The 12,367-nt window shown below is 42.3% G+C and overlaps 1 protein-coding gene across 1 annotated transcript in view; it reads right to left on the reverse strand.

The window, feature by feature from the left end:
* Positions 1-12,367, reverse strand: part of LOC142210566 (carotenoid-cleaving dioxygenase, mitochondrial-like) — a 41,873-nt gene extending 29,506 nt beyond the window's left edge. Inside the window, exons 1-3 of the mRNA XM_075279824.1 lie at positions 12,257-12,367; positions 4,752-4,953; positions 257-468 (exon numbers count right to left, since the gene is read on the reverse strand). Coding sequence (XP_075135925.1) covers positions 257-468; positions 4,752-4,953; positions 12,257-12,293 — 451 coding nt within the window. The 5' untranslated portion in view covers positions 12,294-12,367. The remainder of the gene's footprint in view (positions 1-256; positions 469-4,751; positions 4,954-12,256) is intronic.

The following is a 12,367-nucleotide window of genomic DNA, read 5'->3' on the forward strand; positions in this document are numbered from 1 at the left end:
CCCTGCTGTCCCAGTGTCATTCCAGGGTGTTGGTATCATTTCCTGGGGTGTCATAGTGGACTTGGTGACCCTCCAGACACGAATTTGGGTTTCCCCCTTAACGAGTTTATGTTCCCCATAGACTATAATGGGGTTCGAAACCCATTCGAACACTCGAACAGTGAGCGGCTGTTCGAATCGAATTTCGAACCTCGAACATTTTAGTGTTCGCTCATCTCTAGTTACTATATCTTGGAGGAATGTTTAAGTTACTTACTTGGTAATTCGAACATAGATACAAAGCGTTGAAACACGTTCTTACAGGGGTCCGACATGGCCGCTGTGCCATATTCAGAGACCACAATCCTGTTGGCACTTTCATTTAACATGTAGGCGTCACTTCGAAGAAACTTGCTCATGTAAGTTACATTTCCATTCTCAATTGTGAATTTGTGCATAAGGGCCATTCCATCGAACCAGTGGTTATATCTGCAAAAATAGCAAACACTGAGATAGTTCTGTTCTTGTAATCCTTATACTGTGCCATTCAGATGTACAATAGGAATACATTGGGGCAGATTTCTCACTAGTGTTGTAAAGTTAGATGGGACACTTTCATGGATGTTCCACTTGCCTTGGTCTCTTAGAAGTAGCTTTCCATTCACACATTTACTACATTACAACAATCTGATTCCTAGATGAACAGATAAAATCACACTAGACGTGTATGAACTGCACCATATTTATTGGAAGTGGCACACAAAGAAAGCTTATTTTGGCCAACACTGCTTAAATATATATAGCAAAAGAGATAGAGTATGTAACTAAATTTGGTGGATTTAAGAACTCTACTTAACCCATTTCTTTTCTTCACACTTCTGACACTTGTTGATCTCTTGAGAAGACTTCAAGTATGTAAAATGTAATAAATGTAATGTATGCCATGAATGTTAGTCTTCTTTTGCTCCCATACACATAGAGAATAGCAGAGGGTGCACACATTCACTTCAGAGTGCAGGTGAGAGGCTAATAAGCATATGAATAAAAGCGGACATATTCAAAAACTACTGAGGTGATTTACATACAAAAGGTAGGTGTGGAATAGCCTTTCTAAAGCCTATGCAAGTATGTGCTTAGCTAAAAGTAACTTTTCCCAATGATAGAGACCCTTTAAGAGCTGTTCCTACCTCTCACTGAGTATGGAGTATGGACTTCTTGTATAAGGCTTCCTGGCCTCCTTGCCGCCATGGCACCCCCTCGGAACCCACGATAAGGTCCAAGTGTTGACCAGAGGGGTAAGCTTGCCCCTGAACCCACTGGATGTAGTCATTGCTATTGATCATGGCATTCAGGGGGTTAATCCCCTGAGTATGTGCACAGATCATGCTACAGATTGAGGAGAATGGGGGTGTTTGCCTTTCTAAAGCAATCTCTGCCTCAGCCTGTTTAGCGGTGAATGTGTTTCTAAACCTCTCCTCAATTTTAATTTTTGACTCTCCACCTTTAAACCCCATAACTTTTTAATTTTTCCATTCACATATGAGGGCTTAATGTTTGCGTTACAATTTGTCCTTCATAATGTTACCATCTAATATTCCATACAATGTACCAGGAAGCTGAAAAAAAACTCTGAATGGGGTGAAATTAGAGAAAAAGTGCACTACTGTAACTCTTACAGATTTTGTTTTCATGGTGTTCATTGTGCAGCCAAAATGACATGTCACCTGTATTCTATGGTTCAGTATGATTCCAGGGATATCAACCTTATATACCGTATTTTTCGGACTATAAGACGCACTTTTTTTCCTCCCAATATGGGAGGAAAATGTGTGTGCGTCTTATAGTCCGAATGCAGCGTGTGCAGCGTCTGTGTCCCGTCTGTGTGAATCAAAAGGAGAGCAGCACGGTGCCTGCCTGGTCTGCCCCTCCTTCCCTCCTGTGTCGCGTCATACCAGGAGCGAGATCTGAGAGGCAGGGAAGTAGCGGCGGGCCAGACAGGTGAAGGAAGCGTGGTTTCAAGCTTGCCGAGAAAACCACGCCTCCTTCTCCCGTCTGGCCCGCCCCTCCTTCACTGCCTCTCAGATCTGGCTCCTGCAATGAAGCCACACAGACAGGGAAGGAGGGGCGGGCCAAACGGGAGGAAGCGTGGTTTTCTCTGCAAGCTTGAAACCACGCCTCCTTCACCCGTCTGGCCCGCCTCTACTTCCCTGCCTGTGTGGCTTCATTGCAGGAGTAAGATCTGAGAGGCAGTGAAGGAGGGACGAGCCAGACGGGTGAAAGAGGTGTGTTTTCAAGTTTGCTTAGAAAACCACACCTCCCTCACCCGTCTGGCCCGCCCCTTTTTCTCTTCTTGCATAGCTTCACTGCAGGGTGTCTCTTACAATCCATGATGCCAGACCTGTGTATGATATATATATATATATATACATATACACACACACACACACATATATATATATATATATATATATATATATATGTTCAAATCACCCCCATATCCCTAGAATACATATAAAACAAAAACATTACTGTTGAAACACATACACATTTGGTATCCCTGTGTCCGAAAACCCCCGATTCTATTTACATTGGTGAAATATTATATTATTAGGTTATTAAATATTTTACCAATTTTTTTTGCTTAAAATTTTTTTTTCCCTATTTTCCTCCTCTAAAACCTAGTGCGTCTTATAGTCCGAAAAATACGGTAATTTTATTTATGTTTTAACTAAGTCTTTGCAAAAAAAATGTTCTTGAAGTCGCCATATTCTGACATCTGTCATTGTTATATATTTCAAGGATGCATAGGGCGTCTTTTTTTGCAGGGCCATATGTTGTTTTTAGTTATACCATTTTGGTGAATATCTATGGCGTTGATTACTTTTTATTAAAATTTTTCAGACTGACTGTAAAAAAATGGAAAAAAAATATTGGAAAAATATTTTTATAGATCGGACATTTTCAGCACAAGTACACCTAATGTGTATGTGTTTCACATTATTTTTAAATAAGGAAAAATATATCTTTGTACCATATTAGCCAGTTGATATGAAATATAAAGATTGAGTTTTCAGTAGTTGATACCTTTTTAAAGGCTAATAGAGATGAGCGAACACTAAAATGTCCGAGGTTCGAAATCCGATTCGAACAGCCGCACACTGTTCGGCTGTTCGAACGGATTTCGAACCCCATTATAGTCTATGGGGAGAAATGCTCGTTTCAGGGGTAGGCAAAATTCAATACAATTATACTTACCAAGTCCACAAGTGACAGTTGGGCTGGATTCCCCTTGAAGTCTTCGCCGCGGGGACGCTGCACGGAGAAGACTTCTAAAGGTAAGAGAAGAACCAGCGTTGATTGGCAGAATGTATAGCATTCTGCCAATCAACGCTTGTTCTGCATCAAACCTTAAACTTCGAACAGCTAGTAGTGTTCGATCGAGTACGAGTATTTTGAATACCGTAGTATTTGATCGAAAACCTACTCAATTGAACACTATTCGCTCATCTCTAATGGCTAACAAAAACGACAGATTGCAAGCTTTCAAGACTTGGTCTCTTCATCAGGCTGACCCCTGATCTCCTCCCCAAAATGGCCCTAATGTGGACCATCGACGCAATAGTCAAAGTTGATAATCCCCGCCTTAATCCCCGAAATCAACATAGGTCCGGCAGCTATGAACTGTACAACTCCTCAAATCAACCCCACACTCCCAATGCTGCGTGCTGGCACTGAAATCTTCACCATCTTATAAGATTTCTGGCATCATTTCATCCAGTTTTCTGGCATAACTGATAATACATCTGATGGGGCTGGTGGTCCCACCCACGTCACACCCCCTTTCAGGAAAGTTGCAAGGGCAGAATAAGTGTCTCATCACACAGCGGAAAGTGAATAGGAATTCTCTTCATTTTCCGCCGCCGGCATTTTCGCCGCGGTCTAACCGCAATGGGATACCGATGCAGTGCATCAGCATCTTGTCGTGGCATCCCACTCCTGATTAGGCCCGGATGAATGGGCCTAATCAGGAGGGAGACTTACAAAAGGATTTTGTTTCTTGTCTGTGAGCCTGTGTATAATTGGGGTCTAAGAAATTGAGTTCGGTAATCAGGAGGGAGTCTCAAACCGCGGACGCCACAGCTGAATCAGTTGCGGAATCCACACCAAAATCGAGCAGGATGCTGCTGCAATCTCTGCCTTCCTTTGAAAACAATGGGAGGCGGATTCTGGGAGGAATTGGCTCCCGATTCTGGTGCGAAATCTGTCCTCAAATATGCGAACTGACCCCAAGGGCGGTTGCAGACGACTGTGCTGTAACTGGCCTGCCGTGATTTAAAAGCATGGGCTCCACATGAAGGACACGGTGATGTTCTCTGTGTGTCGCCCATGCACAGGCTGTGCTTCTATGGCTCCTTTCATTTCATTTTTAATGGGGCCCGGATTTTTGGCCCACACACAGGACTGTGAAAATCACGGTTGTGTGTACAGGTGTTAGAAAAGAATGGGTCAGAGTGCTATATGGTGAAATACACGGATAGCACACTGACCCACACCACGGTCGTCTGCAAGGGGCCTGAAAATGAATTTAGTAAAAAAGTCATCTTTCAGCAGCCTGTAGCTCTCCTTTCCCTGTCTGTGATGTAGAGAATCCTCACTGGTTCCACAAACAGCAGATAGACAGACATAGAAGTATAATGATGTTCAGTAGACATAGGCTTATATGGTCATATAGTTATGTAAATTATTATATTATTACGTATAATTACTCTTACTTGTCATTTCCAAACTCAAATCTGCCAGGTCCATTGCGGAACAGACTACCTGTGATCCATTCAGGGACTGTCCCAATAATTCTAGTGGAGACAGGCTGAGGAGTCTCTGCTACAGTCTGAAATAGCGGTGCTATGTATTCCTTATCTTCTGTAGTGGAATCGCACAACTGATTTTTCTCTTCCTTAAAAAAATATCTTAGCCCTGAAGACAACAAAATTAAAATAAATTAATGTGATTAAGCGAAATCCTAATATATACAACTATATATATTAAAGAGGTTGCTTAGTCTGATTAATTCATGACTTTACTTTAGGATAGATCATCCACTGAAGATCAGCAGGAATTTGACACTCGGGATCCCTGCTGATCAGCTTTTTGGAGAGACATTCCCGTGAGTGCTGCAGCCTCTTTTCTGAATGTCAAGCCTTTGCCATAAATTTAAGGGCCCGTTCACACGGAGTAAACACGCGTGTATTTTGGCAAAACACGTAAAAAATACACGTGTAAAAATAAGACTCCCATTGACTTCAATGACATTTTTTACACGTGTAAAAAAACAGGTGAAAATACACGAGTAAAATGTCATTGAAGTCAATGTATTTTTTACACGTGTATTTTGCTTGGTATCACAGAAATGGGACTGAGCTGCAAACAAGTCGTGTGACCGAGGGGAGCATTGGTGCTGCTTCAAACTACTGACCCTGGTTGTTGGACACCTACTGATCTTCAGTTGATGACCCGTCCTAAGGATGGATTAACAATTATTATCACCCCGAAGAAGCTTGGTGTCTGATCAGTAACCCCAACCTGCCAGAGACACCTACCTGGTTGATCTGCCAATATAATAGGAAGCCTGCCTATGCACCTGCCTAAGTTTGGCACTGGTTCACGTCCCCTAATGGGACATAAGAAAAGGAAAACACAAACAAAAATCACTTGAAAGCCCTTGAAATTGAAGGATGACTAAGAGATGGTGCCAATATAAAGCAGAGGTATGGTAGATAATATTTATTATTGTATTTGAGTGATATGACATTGCAAATTTCCTATTTTTTAAAATAATTAATGCAAAAAAAAAGTAATTGACTGAAGTTTACCACTAACATGAAGTACAATGTGTTACAAAAAAAACCTCAAAGTGACTTGGGTAAGTTAAAGTATCTCAAAGTTATTGCCATATAAAGTGACAAATTTGTTTTGAAAAACGGAGGGGCCACATGGTGGCTCAGTGGTTAGCACTGCAGCCCTGAAGCGCTGGAGTCCTGCCAGGGACAACATCTGCAAGGAGTTTGTATGTTCTCCACTAGAGATGAGCGAGTACTGTTCGGATCAGCCGATCCGAACAGCACGCTCCATAGAAATGAATGGATGCACCTGGTACTTCCGCTTTGATGGCGGCCGACCGCTTAACCCCCCGCGTGCCGGCTACGTCCATTCATTTCTATGCGAGCGTGCTGTTTGGATCGGCTGATCCGAACAGTACTCGCTCATCTCTATTCTCCACGTGTTTGCATGGATTTCCATCCCATACTCCAAAGACATACTGATAGGAAAAAATGTACATTGTGAGCTCTATGTGGGGCTCTCAATCTACAGAAAAAAAATTTGTTTTGAAAAATGGGACAGTGTCCTTAAGGGTAGGGCCTCATGCAAATCCCATGCCCACTTTGCGGTAAAAACCTCAGCGAAGACACGCTGCGATTTCCAAAACCTGTTTTGGAAATCGCAGCATGTCAATTATAACTACGGAAACGCCGGCGACTTTCCCATAGATATAATGGTAACAGAAAGTCTGTGAACTTTCTCTTTAAAGTGCTGCGGGAAGAACCGCGATGCGTTCCCACCACGGTTCTTCCCGTAGCGCTTTAGCGCGGCGTTTCTGGCCCATGGGGCCTTAGCCTTATACTATAAATAAAAACATCTGACTCAAATTGACATAATCCTAACATGTCTGTTTTATTTATGGAACAAATTTAATATTCTGTTCTGCTCCATAAACATTCTTTAGGCGGTACTGTCTGAATAAATATCAGCAGACTATACCAGACAAAGTAAATATTAACGAAAACTAAGGCCTCTCCTAAATAGAACGTGAATATGAAGGCATTGAACAGACCCGGTGGCTATGGTTCTTTAACCCCTCATGGCCGCAGCCTATTTTTGCCTTAAGGACACAGCATAATTATTATTATCATATTGCATATTGCAAGAGCCATGACTTTTTCATGTAGACATGTGGGTTTGTTTTTGTGGGGTTAGTTGAATTTTTTTAACAGTGTCATTTTTATAACACAAATCATTTAATAATTAACTTTTTTTTAACTCTCTCTGGGACAGAATGGGAAGAAACTTCAATTTTGCCATTGATTTTAGCACTAATTTTGCGTGGTTTATTGTATGATAAAATTCTTAATTTATTCTGTGGGTCAGCACGATTTTGGCAATATCAAATATGTATAGGTTTTTTAATGTCTCTGACATTAAAAAATACTTTTTTTTTAAGAAAAGTGTTTGTTTTTTAGTTGCCATATTCTGAAACCCATAACTTTTATTCTTCCAATGGAGCTGTGTGATGTTTTGTTTGTTTTTGCTGGATAATGTAAAGTTTTCATTGGTATCATTTTGGATTGTGGATTGATCGCTTTGTATTATGTTTATTGGTATTATTTTTTCTTTTATGCCATATATTGTGCATCATTTATGCCTGAAAACTGAAATAAGGAACCTTTAATCTGGCATGGCCTATGGCCACAGCATTCCCTCTTTATCCCCTTATAAGACAATGGCGAGGGCAGTGTATAAAGAGTACTTTCGACAATCTTTTTTGCAAGGGCCATTTAAAAGTCAAAAACCTAGGTTTGTGACTTTTTCGCCACTCTTTCCAAAGAAGACATTGTGTAGGTGGGGGTATCTGCCCTTCAGATGTTTCATCATTTATGCCAGTTTTCTGTTTAGGTGCAGGGACCCGCGTCATGTATCTAATGTACGACAAGGCATACAACTTATCATAAATTCTGGCTGAAATTGAAACAATTTTTGGACTACATGCTGTGTAGTGAATAGGATCGTTTTTAAAATCCAATCTCTGAATGATCGGAAATCGGATTTTAAAAACAATCCTGAAATTTTAAGTTCGGCTCAACCCTAAGTGCTGGCCGATGAAGCAGTGTCTGATGTAGCAGTCCGATGCCGCAGAACTGAGTGTGTAGCGGGTTCAGCTCTGCTGCACACTCAGCTCTGCTGCATCGGACTGCTACATCGGACACTGCTACATCGGCCAGCACTGCTACATGGGCCGTGCGCTCAGCCCGACTACTCCGGAGATGCAGCCAAGCAGAGCGCACGCCCAGCACTGCTACATCGGAGATGAAGCAGAGCTGGTCGTTCCCTGAGCTTAGCTACTCTGGAGTAGTCGAGCTGAGCGCACAGCCCAATGTAGCAGTGCTGGCTGATGTAGCAGTGTCCGATGTAGCAGTCCAATGCAGCAGAGCTGAGTGTGCAGCTCACACTCAGCTCTACTTCATCTCTGGTGTAGCAGTGCCAGGACTGCTACATCTCAGCATAGGAATGCATTGACCAGCGTTAGCATTCGGCCAATCAACGCTGGTTCTGCCGATTGAGTCTAAGAGCGGTCCGCAGCAGTCTCCATTCTGGTCTGATCTTAGACTCCACCTCCTCACAGACCAGCCTCCGGCAGAACCAGTGTTGATTGGCCGAATGCCGTACTCTGTATGGCATTCGTCCAATCAACGCTGGTCATTCCTATGGGAAAAAGTCAGCTCGCGCATATCGCAAGCTGATAGGGATCCTGACATAATACAGTGACTTGAGCATGTTAGATGCCCCCAGACATGCTTCCCCTGCTGTCCCAGTTGCATTCCAGGGTGTTGGCATCATTTCCTGGGGTGTCATAGTGGACTTGGTGACTCTCCTGAGTTATAGAGTGGGATCCCCTGAAACGAAGCATTTTTCCCCACAGACTATAATGGGGTTCGATATTCGTTTGAGCGGCTATTCAAATATCGAAAATTTTACTGTTCGCTCATCTCTAATAAGGACTATTATGCAGTGCACCACAGAACCTTCCAAAATGCATAGTGTGAATACAGGCTAAAATCAAAGAAGACAGAATACGTGCATAGACTAGAAACTGAGAGGCATTCAAGGAATTCAAGACTGGTAATATTTACTAAGACAGGAACAGACCAGAATATGGAGACAACAGGTGGGGTCTAAAATAGGTATTCAAGGCAAGAAATTGGGACTCTTAGAAGAGGTACAAACATGGCAGAAGCACAAAGGTCACAGGTAACAGAAATATGGACATAACGGAAGGACATACCTGTCTACACAAGAACCTGAATGTCACAGGTAACAGAGATATTGCAGATGCCCAAAGGCCAAAGGAGGGTGAGATATAAATATAACTGAATGGTATACGACCAAAAATAACAGTTACATTCTAGGACATAGTTCAGACATGGAACACGGAAGCACATAGACATCCACATGGCAACAGAGATCCAGACCTTGCCGAAGGGCAAAGCGTCCACATAGGAATAGTTAACAGAATATAAATGAATCTACATTGTAAATATATCAGAAGCCCAAGGGCCAGTCATCCCGAATGGAATGACACAGACGGAGATTAGGACATAGGCAGAGACACTGCGCCAAATACTCAGCTACGAGGGCCATCTACTTCTAAAGACTCTCTGCCCACATCCCAGACTTCACATCTGCAGACAAGAAGAGGAAACTCTACATCCTACTGGGAGAAGAGGAGTCCACGGTGGAGATCACTATCGCGTGTCTTGTGCTCCTGTAAATATTTCTGCCATGTGCCCCTAATCCAGAAATCTGCTGCAACTGAAAGCAATAAAGATTAAATGAAATCTTTGTCCGCTTCTGTATCCGGCTCTCTGCAATGCCTCTTAAACCACTACTATACATATATTTTTTTTTTTAAGCATTTTTCCAATCTTGCCTAAGACATTTGCACAGTACTGTATACAATATGATCAATCAGAAAATAAAAATATCTGGTATTGCCAAAACGAAAAATGTCACAACTGTTTCTTTTCCATTTCCACCGCATTCTGATTTTTTTGGCTTCCCATTACATTGATTTGACTCTTCAAAGGTGAGAAATAAAAAACAATAATGTAAAAACGAACAATGGCTGCAGCAGGAAGGGGTTAAGAGACTGATCACAAGAAATTCAGACTGTCTGATTGTGGCAAATATCCCCAAGCAGTGACATGTATCCAGGGATTATGTTATTAGCATTACATAATGATGTACGATTATTGCTGGTCCTATTGTGCGACTGTAGATTGATCTGCTATTTGCAGATGACTGTGAAGGTAAGATACTTAAGAAGTAGGGTTGAGCGATCGGGATCGTGAAAGATCGTTTCCCGATTGGCGATCGAGCAAATGATCGAAAATCAGATTTTAAAAACGATCCTGAAATCTCGAGATCGGCTCAACCCTATGAGAGTCATATTGTCATGACCTGAATACTTGTAATAAATTTGTGTGTGTTTCTGGTGGGGATTTGATCCGGTCTTCTGGTGGTTTCCTTGCCATTAGGCCATCTGTTTGTGCATTGAGTATCGGTCTTCAGAATATACTTGAGGTTCTTTGGATTGAACTTCAGGTGTTGGTCATTACCATTATCCTATGGGACGGTTCTGGGGCCTGTATAAGGAAGAGGGCTGGCTCCACTTGTTGCCGGTTTTCGTTGTAACCAACAAGAATTTGTGGCTCAGGGAGGAGGATTGCTTGTGGAATCTATAGCTGACTTGGAAGCGGTGTGAGTGTTGCCATGTGTGTGAGTCTGGTTATTTCAGCTGTGTAAATTCGCCTACCTTGTAACTGGACCTCTAATGCTCTTATCATTTATAGTAAGGGTGTACAATATTCTAAATCTATTTTACATTACTCTAATACCAATAAACATACATACAGAAAACTAAGATGTATCACATACAGTACGTCACTGAGCAGTTAATGCCGCCATCATGAAATGTGACAATACACTGAATATACACTGGGGCAGATAAACTACACCTGTCTAACCTATAGACTCTGCATTCCAGATTGTACAACGTGTCGGATGCTGTTTGAAAATCTGGTGTATTTTAGACTGTCTAGTCTAACTCTGCACCACTTATCAGTTGGCTTTTGGTGTAATCTCTGACTCACAGTTTAGCGTATTAAACCACATCATCTTTTCAACAAGCCCCACCAACATATGGCACAAGTTCCACAAACTGTTAGAAAGTGTCACCAGTTTTTAGGCTCAAATTATGCCTATCCTATTATATCCTGCAACATAGTATTTACCACTAGTATTTACCGGGGCCTGCAGATTGCCACGCTACTGCCACCGCTGGTTTTCTTCAGCGGCAGGAGTGTGACAATACTGCAGGCCCCGGCAGCTAAGACACTCCCCGGCATCCGCCGGTCTATTACAGCAGATGCCAGGGACTGTCTTAGCTGCCGGGGCCTGCAGATTGCCGCGCTACTGCCGCTGAAGAAAACCAGCGGTGGCAGTAGCGCGGCCATGCTGCAAATCCGCTCCTCCTCCACAGGTCCCGGCAGTTAGTTAGCCCCGGGGCCGGTCCCCACCGGCCCCATACCTTTAGTGATGCAGGCCGGCTCCTGCACGGCGAGGCCGCAGGAGCCGACCTGTTCTGATGACAGCCGGGAGCCTAATGAAGACTCCCAGGCCTGTCATAGATATATATTACTATCACGGCTGGTCTATGACCCTCCGCGATAGTAATGTATAGAATCTCCCATAGACGGCAATACACTTGTATTGCCGTCTATGGGACTTGCAATCAAATGATTGCAGGTTCAAGCCCCCTAGGCGGGGGATATTAAAATAGTTAAAAAAAAAAAAAAACACTTAAAAAAATATAATAAAAAATAAAATAAATAAAAGTTCACCTCCTTTCCCTAGAATACATATAAAAGTATAACATTACTGTGAAACATACACATTAGGTATCCCTGTGTCTGAAAATGCCCGGTCTACTAATATTTTTATGTACAGTGAACGTCAAAATCAAAAGTGCTAAACTGCCGGGTTTTTCTCTCTGTTTTGCGTCTGAATTAAATAAAAGGTGATCTAAGCAATAAACATTTCCCAAAATGGTATATCTAAAAAGTACACCTGGCCCCACAAAAAAAACGCCCTATACATCCCCGTACAGCTGCAGGGTCACCTGTCAATGTGGCCTTGCAGCTGTTCCAAAACTACAACTCCCATATATTAAATATTTTACCATTTTTTGCCTGAAAATTTTTTTCCCCTATTTTTCTCCTCTAAAACCGTCTTATAGTCCAGTGAGTCTTATAGTCCGAAAAATACGGTATCTCCATATACAGGGATAGTGTCCCAGTGAAGCTGCTGCATCATCCTGTTGTATATACGCACAGTGTCAGAGTACAGAGGAAAATAGAATCACCATCCAGTCATACCCATATATTACCTGGTATTTTATAGAGGGCCGAGTAGATGAAAGCCATTGATCTGTTTTAGTAGAGCAACATAGAAATCCTGATGTATTCTGGTAGAAATGCTGAGGATGCAATGGACCGAA

This window comes from Leptodactylus fuscus, chromosome 6 (assembly GCF_031893055.1).
Source record: "Leptodactylus fuscus isolate aLepFus1 chromosome 6, aLepFus1.hap2, whole genome shotgun sequence".
Taxonomy (NCBI): domain Eukaryota; kingdom Metazoa; phylum Chordata; class Amphibia; order Anura; family Leptodactylidae; genus Leptodactylus; species Leptodactylus fuscus.